This window comes from Gymnoscopelus microlampas (assembly GCF_963454915.1).
Source record: "Gymnoscopelus microlampas genome assembly, chromosome: 3".
In the NCBI taxonomy this organism is placed as follows: Eukaryota; Metazoa; Chordata; class Actinopteri; order Myctophiformes; family Myctophidae; genus Gymnoscopelus; species Gymnoscopelus microlampas.
This window is the reverse complement of record NC_139940.1, coordinates 21758017-21784173: the sequence shown is the minus strand read 5'-3', so window position 1 is coordinate 21784173 and position 26157 is coordinate 21758017. Positions and strand designations below refer to the sequence as shown.

General features: G+C 39.2%; 2 protein-coding genes across 2 annotated transcripts; one reads left to right on the top strand and one right to left on the bottom strand.

Moving 5' to 3' along the window:
• Positions 1 to 1360: 1360 nt before the first annotated feature.
• Positions 1361 to 18883, bottom strand: dhx16 (DEAH (Asp-Glu-Ala-His) box polypeptide 16). The gene is made up of 21 exons (XM_084051717.1): positions 18649 to 18883; positions 17476 to 17678; positions 16555 to 16787; positions 16185 to 16350; positions 16018 to 16074; positions 14433 to 14687; positions 14048 to 14281; positions 13424 to 13615; positions 12579 to 12689; positions 12280 to 12395; positions 11659 to 11869; positions 8970 to 9068; positions 8394 to 8546; positions 7467 to 7607; positions 6916 to 7078; positions 6570 to 6688; positions 5313 to 5380; positions 4636 to 4798; positions 3338 to 3499; positions 2441 to 2614; positions 1361 to 1990 (listed from the first exon to the last, which is right to left on the bottom strand). Exons 2-21 carry the CDS (start codon positions 17671 to 17673, stop codon positions 1862 to 1864), a joined length of 3144 nt encoding a protein of 1047 aa, XP_083907843.1. The 5' UTR covers positions 17674 to 17678; positions 18649 to 18883; the 3' UTR covers positions 1361 to 1861.
• An 871-nt stretch (positions 18884 to 19754) lies between these two features.
• LOC311041404 (lysosomal thioesterase PPT2-A-like) lies at positions 19755 to 24973 on the top strand. The gene is made up of 8 exons (XM_084051764.1): positions 19755 to 20125; positions 20698 to 20851; positions 21691 to 21786; positions 22549 to 22653; positions 22763 to 22846; positions 23430 to 23514; positions 23754 to 23808; positions 24283 to 24973. Exons 1-8 carry the CDS (start codon positions 19958 to 19960, stop codon positions 24424 to 24426), a joined length of 891 nt encoding a protein of 296 aa, XP_083907890.1. The 5' UTR covers positions 19755 to 19957; the 3' UTR covers positions 24427 to 24973.
• The last annotated feature ends 1184 nt before the right edge of the window (positions 24974 to 26157 follow it).

Sequence of the window (26157 nt, the reverse complement as noted above, 5' to 3'; positions counted from 1 at the left end):
GCATCACATTTCTCCTCAGTGCCATAACAAAGAGTTTGTTTACATTCTGGACACTGTACAGTCTCATTTATAATGTGAATGTTTCCCATTGATGTAGATGTTTCCTGATGTGAGATGCGGACAGGAAAGTCAGTGGAAATTTCCAGTCACTGAAGCAAAAACAAGGGTACCAGACTGTCAACCATGACCTTACAACAAGTCAAACAACAAATGCCTCTCATACTTCCACTTGTCTTTGTCTACTTAGTAGTATCTTTGCGGTTTTACTGCCCTGACAAGAAGAGCCACTTTAAAGTTTAAAACAAACTCCTGCTACCATTACTTACTGCTCACTTAGTTGGGATGTGCATATACTGTACTCCATCTCAACAACCATAAAAGTGCTAAAAATACCATGCTTAATGGGAATATACATCAGTGTCATCATTTGCATATTTTTTTTATATTTTCCACAAATATTGACAGATTTAGAATAAACAGGGTTGTTTGCTCACTAAAGCAACTGAATCTGAAAACATGTCGTGGAACACACATATGAAATGTGAATTACAAAAACGTTTGAGTGAAATACAGTGCCATTCTTTGGTTGATTTCTTTATAATCTTTCAAGACTCTGCTTTTCAGATTCTGCAAACAGCAGCAGAATCTGTCAGCACCACTGCCCTAAACATGTAATGTTGTTGGTAGGAATAAACACAGAAGCAACTGGGAGGAAGTGGACTAAGAAAGGGGTGGAGTCAAACCGAGTTCCTGTTTCTACACAAAAAAGCTGGTTCCCCCAGAGTCAAAAACGAAGGGAAATTTATTTTTCCCCCCCCTTTTTTTTCAAATTCAAATTCTTCACATCGACTTCCTTGGAAGTTGCCGTTTACTGGCTTGACAATGGATAATAGGTCACCCACACTAGCTGTCTAAATATAACATACCTGGTGCATGTCAATGAACTTCCTCATACAAATGAAGGCAAATAGAAAACTAGGCTAACTGAACTGGTTAATGAATAGTATGTATGATTTCATGACTAACGATTATGCTGCAATTTTAGCAAACCATGTGACCTACATTCCTTCTCTAAAACAGTGGTTCTCAAACTGTGGGTCGGGACCCAAGGGGGTCCCCAAATATGACCCAAGAAAGAGGCAAGCATTTTGAAAATAGCCAACCTGCGAAAATCAGCTATTTTCACAATATCTATCTGTGGAACAAAGTCAAACAAAATGTTATGCCTCAAACTCCTACAAATCCAAAGCTTGTCACGGTTTGGGTCCCCAGTTCAAATATGATTATTTAGGGGGGTCGTGCCCTGAAATGTTTGAAAACCAGTGCTCTAAAACACAAAAACTTACATCACAGGCCAGAAAAAAGTAGCTAGAAATGTTTATTGTCATAGAAAAATAACAACAGAGTCACACTCAGGTCATACACATTTTGATGTTTGCTTGTGAGTTAATAGTCCATTTACCATTCTTACAATACCTTGCTTTCACATCCATAAGATTAAGCAAAGGCCTTTATTTAGGCTAAGCAAACAAGCCCCTCTGGTGGGTGTTCAAGTGCACTTCGAAAAACAAAGCAGTAGTAGTCTCATGTTTTCTACTGAGCCGTAAAAACTAACCCAGCAAGTCCTGTTTCTGCTGCTGCGAGGCATGGCTCTGTTGATGCAGGGAGCTCAAATGCAAGGACATAAGCATTCCTTTGTTTTGCGGCTGAGCTCACACAACTGTGTTAATGATAATAGCTTATCCACATGAGGTTTTGATCAACTTATATTTTTCTGGACCCATCGCTCAGTTCCATGTGTTAGCAAACGGAGCTCTCACCAGTGCGAGTGGGAATGTGTCACTTGTTGCCATGCTTCAGCTCAGCCTAGTTCCTCTTTTGTCTTGCCCAGTTTGCGTGGCATCTTCTTGCTGCTGCTGTCCTCCAGCTCTTTGTTCTTGTAGTAGTGAGGAGCCACTTCAAGAAGCCAGCCACTCTCTATCTCAATCACCTTCACACAGGGGAAAAGTGATAAATCAATTAACAGAAACTCTAAGGTAAATGTTGTTAGTGTGGTACAGTAATCTCTGGACGGACTTCTTGATTGGCACATGGTCACACGCTAATGTGGATACCAGCTAATGAGGAAACCATCATTCAATCATTGAATCATTCTAAGAAGACTTTCCGATGTGTTTGATTGAGACTATGCATTTTACATGTTTGAACAATGACTACTGCATTTGAGTTAAATACTTGCGTATTCTGCATTACAAGAAAAACCTAACAAAACAAACGTTGCAAACTAACACATAAGCTACTTCAACTCATACTAAATAAATAAAAACAACAACTACCACCTTAACCTACCAAACCACCAAGACTCAAAACACGAATAAAAATCTAATAAATATTACTGTGACCATTGGGCAGTGAACTGCATTGTGTGATGCAGACAGACCTGTCTCATGAACTCCTTAGTGGTGAAGACCAGCTCATGGTAGATGAGCCAACGTGGCTGTTCCTCGAACAGGGAGCTGTTGGGGTGGACATAGACCGTCTGTTGATGCTTCACCGTCTTATAGCCGCCTTTACTCAACCGCGCAGTGTGATAGAAATACCCCGCTGTTACTGCCTGGGCAGAGAGAGAGGCAAGAGAGGGAAGTGGATTAGGGTATAAACAGTATATCTACATCTATATATCCATTCTCTAGTTATAAATAGACATACTGTAGATCACTAGATACCTGATTGATTGATTGATTGATTGATTGATTGAATATTTTATTAGACAGAAATGTAAAAACAGCACGAGTACAGTCAAACACTTTGTCTGAAAGGATAACACCAAAAAAGTCCTTGCGGTCTTGTTTCCATTGGGGTCCTAGGTATTCAATTCATCAACATATAAAATAGCACCAAACATTCAATATCATCACAAATATAAAACACTATATTTACAGAGTAGGGAAAAAAGAGGGGGGGGGGGGTCGGTGCGGGTAAAGAAAGGGGGGGGGGGGGGGGTCGCCTGTCTAAGGGAGAAGTGATGACTAATTTTCAGGGCTGTTTAAAGGAAGCCAGTGATCTACATTTTCTTGCTTTTGGGGTGCGTTCACAACTGATACATTCTGATAAGGTTTATAGAGGTCCATCTGCAAAGCCCATACACAGGCAGCCTTTGGAGTAGATGATTCCTCTGGTTTCCATTTCAAATATATATATTTTTCTAAGAGTTTTCATCAGTGTCCAGTATATTGCAAAATGATGGTGAAATTGTTGATGTTAAAATCAGTCCAACACATGTTCTAGGCACGAGTAACAACAAGTTCCCCATTTAGCATGACCAGACAGCACTGACCTTGCGGATGGGTGTGTTGTCACTCTGGGAGCTGACCACCTCCACTTCTATACGGTCCATCAAACCCTCCAGCTGCTCCCTTACATCCCGCGCCCTCTTCATGGAACGGAACTGGATGAAGTTCTCGTAACACCACTGGGTGGAGTAGCCGCTCTCCATCCACTGACGGAAAAGGATATACGGTTATTAAGGTCACCGTCTCCTGGGATCAGGGTACGAAAGCATTTTCTGCAAGGTTTTGTCCCTTTTGCCTTTTCAATAGGCATTCATTTCCCCAGATGTTAGGAATTAACTCATTGAGTGCCATTAACGTGTTTCACGTGTTTTTACCGCTATGGCGCTGGGTGCCATTAACGTGTTTGACGTGTTTTTGAAAAAATAGTAAAACAAAAACAAAAAAAACATTATTTTTTTTTCTTTTTTGAAAAACATGTTCAGAACCCAAGATATCATCATCTGAAGATGTGCAGCTCCATCCACTCCTTGTTTAACTTAGAACTGAAAAAGGCTGTATCTCGCTTCCTAAGCACTTTTTGTTTTATGTGAAAAAAACTCTGGCACTTTTCAGAATCAATTCTGAAATAATTCTGGCAATCCTGGCACTCAATGAGTTAAATCAATCAACAGAAAGTAAAGGTCTAAAACTTTACTTCCTGTTGATTGATTGAATTCCTATTTATTTATATTTTATTCAGTTTACATCTTCCAGCGCAAAAACAAAGATATAGATAGATAGATAGATGCTTTATTTGTCCCTGCGGAAATTCCTCAGGACATCAGGACACAAAAACCACAACACACAATACATAGACAGATCTGATATACTGTTATTTGATGTCATTGTTATTGTATGTTTCAACTCTATCTGAGTGTAGACGTTAAGCAGCACCATGTGGTCCCCTACCTGAGTGTAGATGTTAACCCATTTAGACCGGGGAAGTATCATTTTAGATTTCTTTGGCTATTTTTGAAAAATCGTGAAAATGTGTGCAAATCTTAGAATATATTTTTTTTTAAGCGAACATTTTGTAAAATATTTTGTTCCAGGGACCTCCAGAAGCAAAGATTTGAGTAAAAAATGTGTTTCCAAAAAAGATATGTATTCAAAGATTTGCATCCATGCGCCCATCTGCAAAATGTTCCAAGATTTTTCAAAAATAGCAGATGCGCGCTACAAGCTTGTATATCTGATATTTTTGAATAGCCCAAAGTATAAAATAATGGTAGCTTAAAATCTAAAATGACACAGCATGCTTTCCCGGTCTTAATGGGTTAAGCAGCACCATGTGGTCCCCTACCTGAGTGTAGACGTTAAGCAGCACCATGTGGTCCCCTCCCGGCACCACGAAGTTCATCCTGGCGTTATCGGCGTGCACCACCTTGTCTTTAGGTCGGTAGAAGATGGAGTTGTTCACTGACAACATTGCTGCTATGGTCAACACCTCCTCTGAACACTTATACCTATTAGAAATGGGGGTGGAGGAGGAAAAATGACTGAGGCTTTGCCAGCTTCCCTAGTACTTAAGCAGACATGAAAGGGTTTGTGTTTGAGCCGTCACCTGGTACCAACCTCTACAAGAACTAGAGCTATTTAAGTGGTGCCTGTGTCCATGCACAGGGTTTTGTGAGAAAGTGCACGTGGTGACATGCCAATTTCAATGCCCAAAGCGGATCAAATGATAAGAAATTGACATCCCACCACCAACTGAATGGGTTAATATGCATAATCAATGTTACTCTGTAGGTACTGAAAAGTTTCAAAATGTTGGATTCTTACAATAACGTTGTGTACTTTCTTATGGGAATCTTTAACAAAAGGAATGTAATGAGTGCGGTTGGACTAGGTACAGTACAAAAGCATTTTGAAAAAAAGTGGAAGGAAACCATTTGATAATAGAAGCTTCAGGATTTTGTGGAGTTTGACTTGTTGACAGAACAATGGGTAATGTTAGATACAGTATCAGCAGACACTCACTGTTCAGAGGCTAGGATCATTTTGCTCAGCATTGGATCCACTGGCAGCTCAGCCATCCTGCGACCCAGCTGAAACAAAACAACAAGTAAGTCAATTTACTACACATTACACATTTGACAAGGCCAAAAGAAAAACGGTGTTTTACAATCTTGTCTAACAATTTCTAATAAGGCCCAGTGGCTCATTTGTCTGGAAAAAATATTTTTTTTGTGTAGAGTTTCAGTGATTAACGAGATTGTGCGGGTGATAACAGCTGAAAGGAGACTTTGTGTATCACATACTATATCTCGTACCTATCAGTTTTTAGTCAATAAGGAAGTCGCAAGAATTGGAAATGTGCCACAGGCTGTGCATGATGTATTTACTTTGTGTTTGTATGCACAGAATGGTGGAGTGGAGTGAAGACGCCCATAGATGATACATGAAAGTCAACAGAGGGGCCCAGGAAAGCCTACCGAGAGTTCGAGGTTGTCTTAAGCTCCACGCCCAGCATGTTATAAGATGGGCAGAGGAGTCAACTATAATAATAAATACTTCAAAAACAATGCATCTGTAACTCACTAGAGGTTTGGTGGAACTAAGATAAGCCAGAAAAATGTACATCAAACTTAACATGAACCCTGCTATCAACATACAGTACATTGTGGCACTCACTGCCGGAAGAGTTTGCTTTATTTTGGCAGTTATCCGATACCTATTCTACTGTGTTGGATTTTGAGATGGTATTATTTACAGGTATTTACAAAGAAATGTAAATGTAAAAAGGAAAACTTTTAATAATGATAGATTTAGTTTTCCCTCATTTAGGATACCCACTCAAAGCAAATCCATGATATTTCAAGGACAAATCTAAGGTTTTCAATTACTTTTTAATTTCCTTTTCGACTGATTCTCATTCATACACACACAAAGGCATGCCCGCAGGCACTTTAAAAGTGGCCATGCTTAAGATAGCTAGCATGTCTCTATTTGCACCCTTCTTTTCCCTCTTTCCATTCGTTTTTTTAAAAGCCTCCTGTGTACAAGCATTCTAAATTAGTTTCTCACTGTCAACAGTTATAAACAGTACAATTCATGAATCTAGTCCTGTGTCACTTCAATATCTATAATTATGTCCATCTCAAACTAAATGTGACATGACGAACACATGCTTACAGGTGTGGCTTTATTCAACAAACAAAAGATAATTTATCTTAGAAGCAAGATCAGCACCGTTATAAGCTCTAGTCTAGTCCCTGTCCTAAGTATGTCCAGTACCTTAGTGAGTTCTCCCATGTGGTTGAGAGCACCCAGAGCATACAGCTGTTCCAGAGCCAACACCAGGGTCTCGTGAGGGGGCGGGTCCATAAAGTCAAAATGAATCAGGTCATTGATGCCTGCAAGAAAAAGTGAATCATTGGATAAGATGATAGCGAACAAACAGTGACCTACATGCTTATTGTTATGATTGCCGGGAATTTTAATATGTGAGATCACATTACTCACTATGCTCAAGCCTACTTCTAGTAAGCTAAATATCAATTAATTGAATCAAAGGTATGTGGGAAAAAAGGTCTTCTGTTATTTGTAGAATCACAAAAAAATATATAATTTCTCCCCTCACCCAGACTTTTGAGCAGGAGGACTACATTTCCCAGGTTGGTCCTCTGGATCTCAGGCACTGTGGTCTCCTCCATCTCATGCTTGAAGGCCCAGGCTGTGTACAGCCTGAAACATTTCCCAGCAGCCACTCTGCCAGCACGGCCCGCCCTCTGGTTGGCCGATGCCTGAGGGCATACACAACACTCAGGAATGTTATATTTAAAACTAAGGCAGAATGTTCAAAAATAGATATAAAAGGGCATAATACAGATATTATTGTTTTCATAACATTGTGATTACATGACATTAAGGATCACCTAAGTTCCAAAGTTAAATGCTATTTAACATTGAAATAGCTGCTTGAAACTATCAAAGGCAGTGGCTCCACAAGTGGCATTATCACTCCCCGAGGATGCATTGTGCAATAGAGGTGAGCGGAGCAGAGCTAACTTCAAGTATGTTTGAATTGATTGTGTTCAGACATCGTGTTAAGAAATGCTTAAGTTTAGGTAAGGGATTGGTGCCCTCCAAGGTCAGCCCCAAAAATATATTTAAAAAAGAAAAGTGAATTACCCGTGAGCACGGCGTGACAATTAGTGACTCCATGCCAGTGCGGGCGTTGTAACTCTTCTGTTTGCAGAAGCCTGGGTCAATGACGTAGATGATACCGTCTATTGTCAGAGAGGTCTCCGCTATGTTGGTAGCCACAACCACCTTGGAATGACAGGGAGAGAGCACACAGTGCCATAAGATAAAGCCAGTAAGCATTGCATAAGTATGTAATGTAGGTTAAAGCTAAAAATACAACAATGTTATCAATGGCTTGATTAGTTAACAATGGCTTGTTATCAATTATCACTTGATTAGTGATAATGCAACAACTTCGATCTACTACAGCCAATGATTGCAGCTTGTCTCTACATCTACAGTAAACTCATTGCATCACACCACCCCCTAGGGACAAGAATTAGAACTATGAATTATGCATTAGGCCACAGACCATTTGATATTATTTAACTTTTTATACCTCTGGGAACCCAGTCTACACTGTAAAATCCTCAGTGTTAATTCAACTCTGACAAATGGAACCAACTGGATCTGTGAGGGTCCATTTGGTTGTACACTCTTTTCAGTTACAGACTCTAAAGTGCCCATTTGGTTCATAACGCACAATCATTTAGCTGAGGACCCCCTGGATCTCCCTCGAAGGGCCCCTGGGGTCCCCAGCCTCCATGCTGAGAATGAGTGAGCTAGACCACTGTTTCTCAATGTTGGGTCCGGGGACCACCAGGGGTCCAAATGGACTATGGGTGTGTAACTCTGAGAGTTAAATGAATACTAGTTAGTTTGGGGTCCCAAAGATAAAGAAAATGGCATCAAATGGGGTCCATGGCCTAACGCGTATCAAACTGGGGATCATTGACATTAAAAAGGTTGAGAATAACTGAGCTAGACACAGTATAATGCAAATGACAAACCCATATAATATCTATGTCTGACCTTACGAGCTCCAGGCGGAGTAGGGTTGAAGATCTTGGCCTGCATGTCAGAGGGCAGGTTGGCGTAGATGGGCAGCACCAGCAGCTCAGAGATCTTGGAACCCAGTCGTCTGCATCTCTCCTGAAGCAGCTCACAACAAGCCTCGATCTCCTCCTGCAGAACACATGGATGAAAGCTAAACAACATCTCACCACTGAAAATGTTTGTGTGACCAAGTCCTAATGTACAATTTGTGAAACACAATTACAGTATGTAAAATTACTTTTGTATGTTTTAGTAATATTGTTCCTGCTGTTCTACATACTGCCAACCAGGTGAATAAATCACAGATTGAGGCTTTAACCTTTTCTTTTATATGAAATATCCAAGACTATTAAGATTTTATGGAAGATGCTTCTGAACATGTATGCTAGTTGGACCACTTCAACATGCTCTAATCTTAAAATAATAACTGAAAATAGTCCATCTACAGGCTCTCAATGCATCGCAGGCACATTGATAGCTTGTACATAGGCTAATTTAGCTGTGCAACACACAAAAAGAAATGTTAAATATCTGCATTGGTTATGAAAATACCTGTCCAGTAAGGAAGACCAAGATATCTCCTAAAGGCTGGGTGACGTGGATCTGTAGCACAGACACCACACATGCCTCCAGGTAGTCTGCTTCTGGAGCCTACATCACAGAATAGAGGAAAATAAATCAGCACCAATAGATTTTACATTCTTGATTTTTTTCGGGGGGTTATTCATTTATTCCTCCTTTTGTGTCAGAGAAACAAATACATCTTCATTGTTAAAAAAAGGAACTCTTTTAAAGTCTTTCAGCCCTATATCACACTATCTTTTAATGAACACAATTTCAATCATAGATTTATGAAACAAGTTCAACAGATGAATATTTGAGATATCTTGTTTGGGACTTCAGTGTTGAAAATTGGAAGGGTGGACAAACTGACATAGCCATCCTTAGGGCCTGCTAATAGCACGGCTAAAAACATACTATATGCTTCCATCCCCCAAAGTTTTAATATTGAGCATGTGTACTAAGCTGTTGTAAAGCAGCTGCTTGTTTGATAAGTCAATATTATTGATATTTATTCCTCAACACTGTGTAAAGCTCCTTGAGCTACATGCTACACAAATAAAGTTTACAGGCAACACACAATCACATGCTTTTCCAATGTGCATTTCAGTTACACAACACTAGTGTTGTATAAGTGCATTCGGGGTCACAGTTTTCTAACGGTGGATATCTCCTCTCACTCCATGAGACTTAATACCTACAACAATCTAAACATTCTGAGTGCATAAAGAAAGACTCCCTAATTGCCTGGTGATGAAAATACTATATAATAAACATATTATATTGTGCGGTAGTTTAGCCCAAACTATCATACATTAAAAATTCAACCACGAAATAGCCAGGCCTGTGTATTCTGCGGATATGTGCCACTACTAGACACGTCGATTGATTTGTCTCTGATTACTAACTACATAATACAGGCTACAATATGTAACAATGATAATATTACGTTTACTCCACCTCAGGGCTTTCCTCATCTCAGTCCTTCTATGTAACCAGAGACATGCAAAGGAACCTGCTGTAACTTGACCACCAACCACTTAAAGGCCTAACACAATCTGAAAGGCCTAGATAGGATACATGACGTTTATCCGATACTCAAACCCTAACCTACTGAACTAATATAGAAAAGGCAAAAAAAAAAAAACTAGAAAAATGTGCTCCTCTGCAGTGTGAATTTCGTCGACTAAAACTATAATGAAAAAATGTTCGTCGACTACCATTCACACGGATGAAAACTAAATAAAAACTAAGCTATGATGACTAAGACCAAATATATTGACACTTTCGTCAACAAATAAAAACTAGACTGACAAAATCAACTGTGATATAGTAGTCGACTAAAATCTATGATATCTAGTCGACTAAAACTAGACTATATCTAAAACATTTCAGATGACTGCAATATGACAAAAATAAACAAAAAAAAATAAATAAAAAAATGGAATTTTACTCAAAAGACTATGACTCAAACTAAATCAAAATTTGCGGTCAAAATTGACACTGCTCCTCGGAGCACAGATCTCCGCCAGGCCAGGTAGTAGAAGTCAATCTTAGCCTATCAGGATGAAATATGAAAAATCAGACCAGTCCCCCTTGATGACATGAATGTAGAGATAATGTGTACAGATTTGCTTGATGTTTGGACAAAATCTGTAGGAGTAATAGCAAAGAATGTGTTTCGCAAAAATCGGCCTCCTGGTGGTCAACAGGCCAATGGGAAAAGGGTGGCATTTCTTCCTCGGCCTAGTGGGAATGTGCGTGTTCATGACGTGTTCATGACTTGAGGCATTTTGTTGAAAACAAGCTACTCCTGTAAACTTTGGAAGCCAATCTCAGGATGGAATATGAAAAAACGGACAGATCCGTCTTGCTGTCCGCTTCAATCAAGTCAATCAACTTTTTTTTTGTTGCAAAAATCGGCCTCCTGGTGGTGCTATAACAGGCCGATGTGAAGAACATCCAGGGAGTGTGCACAATTTCACGTCGATTGGTGCCGGAGACTAGCTGTACACAGACGGACGGACCCGAAATGATAGTCTCGGCCACACCTTTGGACTGGCGACAAAAAGAGGAATTTCTAAGATAGGCCCAACGGTTTGCTTTTCAGATTAAATGTTTTGGGGAGGCGCAACTATCCGAGAGTGCCACAGCACTTTACATCTCTTTGCAGTCCCCTCTTTGTGCATTTTGCTCAGTGCTCACAGAAAATAATGACAAGGAAAACATCTAGTACTATCAGGACAGTACTGATCAAAGATAAAAGTGATGCTAGCTATTAAATGTTCTTCATATGATGATATGCACAATGAAGTACTGCTCTTATGCTCTTTGCAGTGTGCATGTCATTTGTGGTGCGTGGCTTCTTTTGTAGTGACTGGAGCTAGGCAAAGCAACTTGGCACCAAGCTCTGCGCTCCTCTAAAAAAAGACAAACACTGCAGTCACTTCAGACTGAGGTTATGATTGGTTAGTGGTTTGGAAGCAGCACAGTTGGGTTGACATTAGCACAAGCCAGAGGAGATTCAGCGCTCTCTGCAATCACCATACTGTTACTGCATTTACAGTAACATGCTAACCTCTGTGGGGATAACGATGTCACCAGGAACACTACAAAGATCACATTGGGCTGGTTCGGTCGAAACTACAGAATTATACACCTAGCAATGCTGGCTTCTAACCTTAGTGTAGTAGATGTCAACCGGGAACCTCCTGCCTGGTATCCTGAAGACGGGAGCGTCATCGAAGAAGCAGGAGAAGCGCTCCGTGTCCAGAGTGGCGCTGGCCACCAAAACCTTTAGGTCCGGTCTGAACCGGGCTATGTCCTTGATCAGCCCAAACAGGATGTCTGTATGCAGGGTCCGCTCATGGGCTTCGTCTATGATGACCACACTGTTGTTAAGGACAAAAGAGATGATTAAGAGACTGAAATACCAACCATGTACATATTCAATATGGGAAGAAATTCCCATAACAATAGACACAAACTATGAACTAATTTCAAACGGATGGCATTTTCGATTTGAATTTCTGTCTCTTAATTGCCCGTGTTTTGTGTATCTACGCGTTGTCTCTATATGCGCAAAGTCCCCTAACGGCAATCACTCATCATAATGGGTAGAAGAAATACAATATTGGTTAACCCAACATGGCATCTCAATGCAATGGATTGACAGCATCATGGACATTATTTTATTCCGTTACTGGTTAGCTCCAATCACAACCAAATGTGGTGATGAAAAAAAAGGAGACGTTCAAGCCATTGACTAAGAGTAAACAGTCGGTCAGTCAATTCAATATACCTGTAGCTGGCCAGGTCAGGCTCAGTGAGGAACTCTCTTAGCAGCATGCCATCTGTCATGTACTTCAAAACTGTTCTCTCTGAGGTACAGTCCTCAAAACGGATACTGTATCCCACCTAGAAGAGGGCATGCAAACGAAATAGAAGATTGATAAATCAGAAATGTATTTATGTGCATTTTACACAGAGGTTTAGCCTCCAGAAACAATGCAGAACAAAAATGCATTGAAATGTCCTACTACTTAAACCAGAACACCCAGAAAGAAAAGATAAACCAGTAGAAGGGTGTGCCAAACTCACATCATTGCCCAGCTTGACGCCCACTTCCTCTGCCACTCTGGCTGCCACAGACATGGCTGCCACTCTGCGAGGCTGTGTACATCCGATCTTCATGCCTCCACGTGTGTAGCCCTGAGAGAGAGGGGTGTAGGGTGTTGGAAAGAATCGATTCATGTAAAAATTGCGAAAGCTAACGATTCAAAATCATTCACAATTTCCCCAAATCGAGTTCTTACTCTATGGTGTGTGATATGAAATGTAAGCTTACCATAATCACAGTAAACATTAACATGTCTTCTGTCATATTCAAGGGCTTTAGGGTCACTTTCAGTTCAGTTCAGCACAGCACAGCTGAGGTGTGCGCGTCACTGTCCAGTTGGCGCTCATATTACTGTTATGTTATAATCTTTAAATAAGAATCGATTCATTTTTAAATTGAATCGTGACCCCAAGAACCGGAATCAAATCAAATTGTGAGTTAGCAGAAGATTCACAGCCATAGGCTAGGGTAATGGTAAGTGATGATCAAATAACAGCCCATGTTCAAGGTCAAGCTTGTGACAGAGTTAATAAAGTGGTGTGCACCAAGTGTTGTACTTTCATATGTGCCACAGGCTACATCTAAAGTAACCAGTTATCAATAATGTTACTACTTGCTGCCTTCTAGCAGTAAAATATTGCTTATTGCAGCCTTGAACGTAGGAAATAACTGACTCGCAACCATCATCATCAGTGTAAATCAATATATATATAGGTAGCTTGTTACTTTAATCCAAATTCATAACGCTAATTTATTTTTGCAGACCACATTTCTGCTGACCATGTACACTCTCTCTTTTTACAGCAGCAAGCAGCCTTTCACTCACATCTTCTATGAGGTACTGTGGGATTTGTGTGGTCTTTCCGGAGCCCGTCTCCCCCTCGATGATCAGGATCTGGTGTTCCTGAATGGCGGCCAGCAGGTCCCCTCTGTAGGGGAAAACGGGTAGGCTGCGTCGTACCTCCTGAAGGGACTGCTTCTTTTTCTCTGCCTCAGACACGGACGGGGTCTCCTGCTCCTGAACACACCCACAGTGAGAACACCACTTTTAGGTCAAGTCAGTTACACATACAAAAAGACCCTGCCATAAAAATGTTATGTGCAATCTACAAAGGAATGAATATTTGTAAGTGAATTGCAACCAGCCATGATCACTACACGCTGCAATTCCATTCAGCTCTATTCAATAATGAATTTAAAAATTTTGTTAACAAAATCTTCCTCGTCCAATGGATTAATACTAATTTTGTATTAATTAATTAATTTCAATAACCAGTGCCCTAGGCAAATTAATTTCAAAGCAGTCCAAATAATTCTTAGAACAGAAGAGTCTGATTTAATACAGGTTGTACCCATCATTGCATAACCTATCAAGGTGTTATTTCCAAGCCTGCCCAATTTAAATGGGCTGATAACATGGCAACCAGTGATAGCATTATGACAACCCCACCTGCTCTGACAGGGTACCCTTCATGGTGATGGCGCTGCTGACAAAGTTGATCATCTCATCCTCCTCAAGGATCAACTGGTACTTGTCTCGCTCCTCCTGCATGCCTCGCTCCCGCTCCTTCTTGGCCCCGAAGCTCAAGGAGGCAGTCTTCAGCCTCTCCTCCTCCCAGCGACCTTGCTCTCCTCCCAGCTCCATGGGCATGTCATCAAACTCCAGGTCCCTCTGTGGCACCTCCTGGAGGAGGGCGGATGAGAGGGAGAAATGAAAAACAAATGTGTACGGAAGGAGAGGAGCACAGGAAGAACAAAAGAAATCCTCAATGAATAAATGAACAAACCAACAATCTTTGTATCACAACTTCACTTGTTCCATCTCTCATTCCTACCTTGCTTCTCTTCTCTTCTGGCATGTAGTATCTGTTCTTTCTCTCATCTTTCTCGTGGGCTCCGGCCTTCTTGTAGTCTTTGGCCAGGTCGCGGAGGGTGCGCTTGTATTCCAGTTCTTTCCTTTCCCTTTCTGTCAGCTCCTCAGTAGAAAACAGGTACTCGTCGTCTTTAATCTCGGCCTCGAGGTCCTCCAGCTTCTCTGACTCTCTCTTCTGCAGGTACTCCCAGCGTGATCGCTTCCTCAGCTCTGGCAACTAGGAGGGATGGGAGAACTCTGTCATTATTTTGATACCAGGTGAATGATTCCATGAGGGTCTTTCAAAAAAACATGAGATTGCTGCATATGGAGTTGAGAATAAATGGATGAAAATATAATTTGGCCTGGGGTCACTTTGGGGAATGCTATGGCTACATACAATCTTTGGAGTATACATTTTAGTTGAGTGGTTAAGAGCAAAAGAAACATTTACCTGGCTAATGTTAATGAGATGAGATAAACAAGAGAAAGAACAAAAACAGAAAAAGTGGAAACCAAAGACAAGGATGACATGGTGACATGTCAATACCAAAACTGTAAAATGGAATGTTCCACATTTTGGGGGGCGGTATCGTTCCAGTTTTGATCCACAGTACCAATTACTTGCTTTACATATATTCAGAGCTGAGCTATCTCTCATCTTTTCATCTACAACTTCCAACTGATACCTACCTCTTGTTAACACATCGGGTGCCAGCATTTTTTCAAAACAACTTACCGTGGGTGGCAGCATTCTCCCCATTGACTGCGCTTTGCTGTTTAAAGCTTCCGCGTGCGTTACAAGCAAATCCATGCAAAAAAAAACATCGATTCATGTTGTGCCATGAGTCTGGCTACAGCCTGGAACCATAACATTTCCCTACGCGAGTTACACCGGGGGGGGATCGCGCATCGCGCATGACCGGTTTTCCCCACAGGAAACAGATTCGGAGATATAGGCGTTTCAAAGTAGGAAATAGACAGGAAGCGGATGGGGGAAAAAATGTGTTTCCGGTGAGCGATCTGGCACTTCCTTCGCAGGATTACAATGGGTGCTCCCAGAGCTGCTCTAGCCCCGCCCGCGCGGAGAAAATGAAAAAACCAAAAGACTAAACTCACGGTTCAGACCGTGTTCGGCACCCGATGTGTTAAGACACAAATCTTCACATCGGTCCAATTTTTCCCTGATAGGCGACTTAATAAGGGTTCATACTTTTTTTAAGAAATAATTAAACAACTGCACAGCATATACACGACTACTATTATAATTGAATGATTAATGAGCCTACTTTCATGGTCAAAATGGAAATCATTTTTGGTAATTGTCCAAGACTTGAAAAATCTATTAAAAGATTCAACGTGCAATGTTATCCTCCAAAGATAGTGAATCTTCGCAGAATACATCATGTGTGGTGTCAGCTTCCCTACCTCTATAAATCAGTTTGTGGTAGTAATAATAGTAACAATTCAGATATATACACTACGGTATATTATTTTTTGCGTGAGGGATTTTTTTTCAGTTGAAATAGGTTTGTGTTCATCACAATGGTGCCAGTCAAAACACTCACCATTTTCCTTTGATCTTCTTCAGCCAACTGCAGTCTCTTCTGGGCCTCTTCATAAGCCTGGAGTAAAACAAAATGGAAGGCATTACACCATATACAATAGTGGGTCAACTCTGATGAATTCATAAAGCTACGTCATCATTAACATATTAGCACATCATTGTGCCCACCTTCTTGTCAGTCCTCTCCGCTATGTTCCGTGTCTTGTCTTTGTCCTTCAGTTTCACTCGCTCAGCAAAAGCATCCCTCTCCTCTATGTCTTGTATTCGCTCTCTCTCCTCCTTCTCCCACTCCTCCTCTTCTTCCACTTCTTTCTTGTTGGGCTCCTTCTGGTCTCTACGTGTACAACAATAAGAATGTCAACAGGGCAGCAAGAAATATTCAAGCATCAGTACTAAACACTACAAGGTACTAATATCAATGTACAACACAGGGGCAGCCTACTCTGTTGTAGACATCATTTAATGTCAGTAACTTCAAGTCAGTAACATGAAGTATAGAGGGAAACAAGAACACAGCAGACACAAGCACTGGACATACCTTTTTGTAGGTTCATCTTCACTTGATGACTCACTCTTCTTTTTCTGCCTGATGTGCTTCCTCTTGTTTCCTTTGTCCTTGCTTTTCTTTTTCCCTCCCTCCTTCTCTTTCACTACCTCTCCATCACTTTCGCTGTCCTCCAGTAAGGTGTATGTCCGATTCTTCCTGTCCATCTCTATGGCGTGTCGTTCTACCGCTCTCGCCGGCTTCTCAGCAACCTGCTTGCGTGGAATCTAGGACACATAATTTAAGGCAGATGTAGAGATTAATCACTTGACTTTGTAAGACCACACTGGATACTGCCTGACTTGAGTTCACTGTAATAGCCTCCTGAGACCTGAGCCATTGCTGCCCAGTTCTCAGAGATACCCCAAATCACAGACTATAGCAAAGTGAAGGAGTGTACAAATTATGAATAAATGGTCCACATTTGACTACTTTAACGTTTTTTGACCATTCAAATACAAAGTTTTTTTGCAGAGTCCACTCTTTTCGATTTGGAAACCCGGAGCAGAATGTATCGATTAGAGCCAGACAGATATATCAGTGTGGCCGATATATTGGCCATTATTTTAAATAATTTATTACAACATTGGTATTCAGCTGATTGGTCCTGATTTTTATGCACTTTCAAGTAACCTGCTGCATGTTGCATCGTGCTGCTTTAAGTGGTTAAATAAAATAAAGTTCAGTTTGTATGTTAATTTTCTATCTATCTAAAAGTTATGTGTTTATTTGATTTTGTCAAATAGAAAATGTTATCAAAGCTAGGTTTTTCAAACAGGTTGGTCAAAATATTGGTAATCGGTGGTCTACTCTTCAAAATTGTTATCTGACCCAAAGATCTGGCATTGGTTGTTCAGCCTCAAGTAATGACTGGAGCACAGTAAACCAAACAAATGGACTACAAAAAACCTTTACCTTGCCATAGAGCTCTTGTGCGAAGTCAATCACTCTCTGGTCAATGTCGATCGTGCCAGTTTTCTTAAGGCGATCAACAAAGTCTTGAGGGTCCCAGGCTTTCCGAGCAGTGCCAATCATGAACTGGGCCACATACCTGTCACTCAACCCCAGGATGTCATGAAGACGGTCGTTCACCCACTGCTCTAGATCAGCCATGCTGTCTGTCAAAACAGATGACGTAATGTTTGTTCAAGTATGGATGTTTCATGTTTTCCAGTCAAATTGTGAAACAAATGAAGAGCAACACACAAAGCTGCTAATATTGATTTCTTCAGTTTTCCACCCAACATCCCAGTATTACATCTGACTTCATGATGAAAGCAATTGATATTTTTTGTTTAAAAAGCTGTAGTCTAATCCCTATCTTACTAGTGAATAAAACTTTATTTAAACCAATCCTAGAAGCCCCTGTCAAGAACGCCTGGGGATCCCCAGACCCCACTTTGAGAACCACATAGCCAGTGGTGTAAAGTAATAAAGTACATGTACTTAAGTACTGTACTTAAGTACAATTTGAGGTATTTTTTACTTTCTTCAGTATTTACAATTTTTAATGCTTTTACCCCACTACATCTCAGAGGAAAATATTGTATTTTTACTCCACTATAATCATATGAAAACTTAAATTACTAGTTAATTTGTGGATTTTTAATATAATTACAAAACACACCGACCACTTCAGCCCTATATATATTTCGGCCATTTGAAAATAGCCGATCTACAAGCTCACATTGTGAGCTAGTAGATCTGCTATTTTTAAAAAGATTTTGTATACATTTTGAACTTGTGAAATGGGACATTCTGCACAATGAGTACTTTTACTTTTAGTACTTAAGGCATATTTTGATGCCGATACTTTTGTACTTTTACTCAAGTACACTTTGAACACGGGACTTCCACTTGTAACAGAGTATTTCTACATTGCAGTATTGATGCTTTTACTCAAGTTTAAAATGTGAGTACTTTTTCCACCACTGCACAGGGCTAAGCAGCAGCCTAAGCTAGCAAAGTGCTAGGTTGCGTCTTTAAATATATATAATTCCTGACAAAAACAATTCGATCATTAACACAAATATATTGCAGTTTGTTTCAGGACGAGAGAAAGAACCAGTCAGATCAAACGAGCCTTACCTCCTGATCAGGAAGCTGTAAACAAAGTGCTTAACGTGAGTCAAACGTGCATGTTATTTATCACTACCCTGAGTTATAACGATCACAATGCAACTGAAGCAACACTTCACAACATGGTTACATCTCTCCCTTGTAACGCGGAACCATTTGTATGAAACGAACGTTACAGTAAAAATGTGGTTAATTAAATCAAATGATCAAAACAGGATTTTGTTAATATTTCTCACGCTGAGCTTTCCGCGTCGGAAACAGAATTACGTCATTTCTGGGTTGGCACCATAGAAGAAGATACTACAGACCGTGCATACCGCCCCCTAGCGCTGGTCCAGAGCATAGGCGAGTTCTCGAACGCTCTGTTAGGAGAGGTGCTCCTCCCATGGACTGAAAATTCCACTACCGTGCGAGGTCTCCAACTGTAGTCAAAATAAAGAAAACTATTTCGCTACTCATCAAAACAAAGGCTGTTTTGTGTTGTTGAAAGACTATTCTCCGTGGTGGCAACGTCTCAGGACCCCACCTTTTCTGTATAATACAAAATAAAATATTTCCGCCAGACGGAAATTATTAAAATTATTCACCAGCGCCCTCTACAGAAATGATTACCATTGACCAGATCTGTAGAGGGCGCAGGTGAGTAAATAAAATGACGCTCTGGACCAGAGCTACATGTGTCAAGTCAACGATTTCAGAGCGTTCTGGTTTTGCGAACGTACCGCAAGTAGCTGTGCTTGCTTGAAGTTGATCACACCAGAACATGGTTCACTGAGTTCATGCTACAAAAACGTTTTAAAAAAACCCAGACGATTTAAGTTGTAGATTTGTTTGCGTTTATATGACTACATCATATAACAGATTTGATTCATCCTAAATTTTGGCAATCCAGGAGATTTGAACAATTATTTTGAACAACAATTAATTCAGATATATATATATTTTTTAAACACCCAAGAATAAAGCTACATTGGTCGTCATATCATGAATATGAAAAGCAAAGCAGACATCTCTAGGTGGACAACAGGTGTGCACACACAACTTCCTGACTATTTTGCGTACTAGGCATATTAGGCTTCTCGTATTTACTGTACACAGACGCCCTTATAGGAAGATGCCCTGAAACTCATAAAGCTGATGATAAGGAAGACGGAAGTGTGCATTGTTCTGCAGATTAGACAGTGGCTGCACGCGGTAGGCAGTCGATATTTGTTTGTCATCACTTTCAAGACATTTTGTGTTTCTGGGCAAAGTATTTAGTCCTTATAATCATCATCCTTCGACCTACATCGCCGGGTAAAAGTCGGAAGTCCTCCTCATGAGATCAGATATGGGGACATTGTCAGGCATTGGAAGACGCTTGTTGCTGCTGCTGATGATGCTGGGTGGAATGTACATGACCAGAGGATATAAACCTGTCATCATTGTGCATGGCCTTTTTGATGGACCAAAACAATTAGGAGATTTGCCTGAATTCATATCCAAGGTAATGGATGCCTTTTCAACTAACCCAAATCTGTGTGCTTGTAGATATTGCTGAGATTCATTCAGTCCTTGTTTGATTAGCAACACATTCATTAATGTTCAGGTTTTTAACCTTATGATGTAAACATTCTGAATGGACAAACTTGCCTTTATTAACAATTTGCCAAAAAGGTACAGTGGTATGGATTTATACAAAAGCATGCTAAAAGGATAACCCCAAAAAGCCCAGGGCTTATTTACATTGAGGCCCACAAGAACTGTGAAATGTTTTTAATAATAAGAGTAACAGTCCAAAATTATTGAACTGAAAACATTAGACTATAGGCAACTACAGTCAGAGTCTCATACCGGATTGAGCTACTAATTTCGGTTCCTGTACATCTTTCTATTCCTTAATAATACTAAGGAATAGAAAGTTATACAGCAGGAACCAAAATGTGTTAGTACTCTAAGTTAGTATGAAACCCCATTACTTTATGTTTGTAAGTTAACTTTTCCAAATTGTTATTAATCATGATCAATACAGGTTTTGTCTTTATGGATGGTTGATTATAGCCCTACTTCTTTTTCCAGGCTCATCCAGGCACCAACGTGTCAGTGATAGATCTGTATGACAATCTGGGAAGCCTTCAACCAATGTGGAAACAAGTTCAAGGATTCAAGAAGGCTATCTACCCCATCATGCAAAATGCAGCCAACGGCGTCCATTTTCTTTGCTTCTCACAAGGTCTTTATTAATCTCTCATTCACAAAAAGGTCCACATGCATATGCACAGGCACGCTTCCTCACCACCAGACACGGACGCATGCACACGCACATATATTATAATATTTACACAGGCCTTAGCTGAATGGGTAGAGAGGCTGTCTGGGAATCAGAAGGTCCTCGGTTTGGTCCCGGCCCTGGTCTATGTGCCGGAGTGCCCCTAACTGCCCCCTGCACTATATCAATGGCCCTAAAATGGATTAATTGCAGGACAAATTTCACATATGTGCAAATGTACACCCTTTCACTTTCCCTAGAATTTTACTTCCCCACTCTCAAAATATATACGCAGCTGAAGCTGCATATAATTGTGCCAGTGAGTACAAAGCCTATGAATTGACAAACGTTTAGGGAGGAATATAGCTACAGTAGGGGCACACTCTCTTAAAATAGTTTCCTTTTGAATCACATTCATGATATTTTGTGTTTTTTCTGAAATGTATAATTGGCCATTGATTTACACTGTGAGAGAAGGTTTGAGTTTCATGGCATTCAAGTCAGGTATAGGCTGACAGTTTATTAGCACAAAGAATAGCTGCATGATTCTCTTGCTTGGAGTCTAATTTATGCTTCATCGCATAACAGCGTCACTCACTGAAAATGGCGAGTGACACCCTCATGCAACGGAGTATAAGTTAGGCTTCTCATTTATTTCTCTATTTTTCTTTGCTTCTAAACACCTTTTATCTCTTAAATGCTTTTTTACGCCTTATGTAAAGTGCTTTTAATTGCCTGTGTGTATGAAATGTGCTATACAAATAAACTTAATCTAATCATCTTTGTCTCTTTCTCCTTATTAGGAGGCTTGGTATGTCGAGCTCTACTCTCTACTATTTCAGACCACAATGTCCACACATTCATCTCCCTTTCTTCGCCACAGGCTGGCCAATACGGAGGTGACTAATACAAAATGCAAATATATGTTGTATTAGGCATTCCATAACAACCCATAGTTAATAGGGTTAGTCATGCAAACAATATTATAATTTACTTAAACCCTATATACTTACCAGAGGTCTATATATATCAGACCCCTTACACCCCCCCTCTATAGAAATCTCTTTGTGAAAAATAGACATCTATAAGCTCTGCAAGCTACAGTAGGTTGTAGAGCTACTATTTTCGCTGTACATTCACCACAGAATAGGGATGCAAGGTTTCATGTGGTCAACAAGGAAACAGTCAATAAACTAAATATGCTATTTTGGTGGAAGTACGTTGTTAACCCTTGATGACGACGTACAGTATGTTCTGACAATCTGAATATTATAGAATCACATTGCCATGGTATTTATTGTTTTGAGTACAGCAACACAAGCTCGTCCCCCTTATCTATTTGTATATAGCTATGCTCTGATCCCTGCTTTCGCTATAGAGAACTGCTTGACCAACGACCAAGTGTTTAATGTACTCAAATATACTGCTATCTAAACTTCATTTACCTCCTCAACAACCCTGATTGATCAAGAATTCCTCAAAAGTTACAAAGATCAGTCAAAGTGCAATACAATACTTACACAACTGTTCAAAGTAGTGATAAGGGAACTAACAGATAATATGTGTGTAATTGGTATTTATGTGGTTCACATTTAGCTGTTCCCTAAATCATTTTCCTCTTATCACATGTATTGTAACTACTATCACTTCTCTCTCCACAGACACTAGTTACCTTAAATGGGCATTTCCTTCCATGAAGAGAACAGTCTTTCATGCCTGCTATAATAGATATGGACAGAAAGTGTCCATTTGTGACTACTGGAAAGGTGAGAACAGAGGAGGATGGGGGGATTGTATGGCCAATGAAGAACACAATTTCAACCCTAGGCTGTATTTGACAAATTGATATAAACTAAGACTGATGTCCTCCCACAGACCCTCACCAGAGAGCTCGCTATATGCAGAGCAGAACCTTCCTGGGTCTTCTAAATGGAGATATACCCAACATTCAAATGAAAGGTAATGATTAATAATGACCCTGCAAAATGTACACTGCAAAATCCTGATTGTTAATTTAACTCTTCGAGTGTACAAATGTAACCAAATTGACCTGTACGTATGTATGTATGTATGTATGTATGTATGTATGTATGTATGTATGTATGTATGTATGTATGTATGTATGTATGTATGTATATATGTATATATATATGTATATACATATATATATGTACATATGTATATACATATATATACATATATATATATATATATATATATATATATATATATATATATATATATATATATATATATATATATATATATACACACAGTGTATTGTAATATACATACGTGTATATGTACTGTATGTATGTATTTTCTATGTATATATATACAGAACACTGTATGTATATATATATATATATATATATATATATATATATATATATATATATATATATATATATATATATATATATATATATATATATATATATATATATATATATATATATATATATATATATATATATATATATATATATATAAATGATATGTAAATGTAACTATATATAAATATTGTTTTTCACCTCATCAGCCTGGAAGCAGAACTTTCTACGCATCAAGAAGCTTGTACTGATTGGAGGACCAGATGATGGAGTCATCACACCGTGGCAGTCCAGGTGAAAACTCTGACAACCAATCAATGAATCAGTAGCTCAGAAGGCTTTTTGGGTCCAATGCAAATAATTGATTAAAAACTAAGGAAAGAAAATGAAATTAAATGTAACAACTAATATGCAACCAATGACATAATCACAAGCGTACACCATTCTGGCCTCAGTCAGAACACTTTACTGCAGAGTTATGGATGAAATGTAATGTCCGTTTACCTGCTAACTCATTGCTTTTTATTACACAGTCACTTTGGATTCTATGACAGTGATGAAAATATTGTTGAGATGAAGAAACAGGATGTAAGTATTAACCCTACTAACATAAATATCGTACAATAAATACTTAGCTAATTGCTATATCCAAAACACCTGCATATACCAAAGATTACCTGGTGTTAATTGGCAAAAAACACAGTACTTATATTATCCAAAATGCTAGTATTATGAAGTAATAGCAAAGATTGATGATAAATGTGATAATATTCAATAGAGGTCCGCTTTCAGTGCTGTAATCATTACATGCACTACATTTTGGAATGGAGCTTTCCAGATATTAGTGTTAATTTATACACAGTCAAATCCTAATGTAAGTCTGAGAGTATAGACTCTCAGCACAGAGGGGGCTATAGACTCTTACAGTAGGTCCTTTGTGAGTCAATTGTTCACTCTCAGTTACACTGAGGATTTTACCAATGTGCTGAAAAAGTGAGCTTTAAGTTCTCATTCTCTCTTTTTCTGTTTCTGTTTCTCCTTGTCTCTTTGTCTTTTCAAAAGTGTTACGTCAATGATACATTTGGACTGAAGACTCTGGATGCACGTGGAGACGTGTCAGTGTGTGTGTTCTCAGGAGTACAACACATCCACTGGCACTCAAATTTCACAGTTTTCAGCAACTGCATAGAGAAGTGGCTCATATGACATGGCACAGTTAAGCCTGATTTATACTTCATCATACGACATTGTTGTGCGCCGGAAAAATAGCCAAACAACAAGCTCACAATGCGTGACATAGTAATATGTAAATCATTGCATGCTTTTAATGACTGGCTATAAGTCTATATTGTAGGCCTACATATCATACGAAGTAGCACACAATTGTGTTCAGTTATCAATTTTACATTTGCACAAGCTCACAATGCGTGTGACATTGCGTCAATGAAATATGTAATATGTAAATCCTTGCATGCTTTTAATTACTTTTAATGCTATAAGTCTATATTGTACATATCATACAAAGTAGCTCACACTTGTGTTCAATGATCAATTTGCACAAGCACTGTGATTTGTTTTTATTTTTTTATTTGTATTTATTTATTTTTTGCATTTTCAAATACTCTCCTCCACTCATAACATGAAATGGCTTCTATATTGTACCAGAGATGGCTTTTGACTTGGACTAAGTTGAAATATTTTTGTTGTTTCAGTCAAAAGTGCAATTTGACATTCATTTTCTAGAGAACCTTAATGATAAATAACTATTAAGAATGAATAAAGTTTTCCAAATCAACAGTTTTAAAGATATTCCATGATTCTTTTTTGATTCATTTTATATTGTCTGCTTTCATTTCATACGTAGGCAGTATAGTGGAGACTCAGCTTTGTCACCATATAATATATCTACAGAAGACAGGCTATATTTGCTTCTCAATGGAACCATAAGGTGAAGGTAAAATATGTTCAAATTGATGCAGAAAATATATATATAATATATAATTTAGCTACAAACAACATTGCCAGAGAGATAAATCCATCTTTTTCCTCATCATAGCTCGAACATGTAGCCTACTTTCGCACAATGGGCTTCACATTTATAGCCATCCAACTCCTGAAAGTCAATAGGACAGATTGCCTTGCAAAACTAAAATGACCTTTTCCATTTACCAATCCTCTGTTTAGAGTGCACTGTGCACAGCACACACTCCTTTTGTCCTTCTCATATGATCAATGCAGCCAGGCAATCAATTTAAACATATCAATTGACCTTAATAAACTCATTGATAGGTGAGAAATGGGGATTCAGTATTGCAGCCTACAGTAGAAGCAGGGAAATGCATCTAAACAGACATGCCATTTCAAAGAAGTAACACCATAAATAAAAACTGACAATTTATCTGTGTAGGCTAAAACAAAAAGTAATTGTTTTAGCCTACACAGAACAACCATCAGTGTTTATTATTCATATTTCTTGTAACAAAATTGACCTATAGCTATACTTTTAGATAAAGCTGCAATCCGGTAGTTAAAACGTAGCCTACTAGTTACTGCAGTAGTTGGAGGTGGTCTACCTGATAGGATAGTAAGGACACCTACTGGTTTGCACGGTACAAGAAGAGTGGGCACTAAGGAAGAGTGGGCACGATAGGGTACCGCAATGTAAAATTAGCTATTTTGTCAAAAATGTCAAAAATATATGTATATATCTGAAAAATGTAAAATATACATGATTTGAACATGCACGGTACATCATTATCAGACTTAAATTGACCCTTCAACTTCTTGTTTATGCCCAAAATGACTGGATATACAGGTTTTGTAGCAATTTGGTAGCAATTGTAAGTGTGTCAAATGTCACATTACTTAAGACCGTTTCTTTTTTTCAATATTTTGGACCAAATAGACAATTTTACATCTAGGTGCACACTCTGGTAA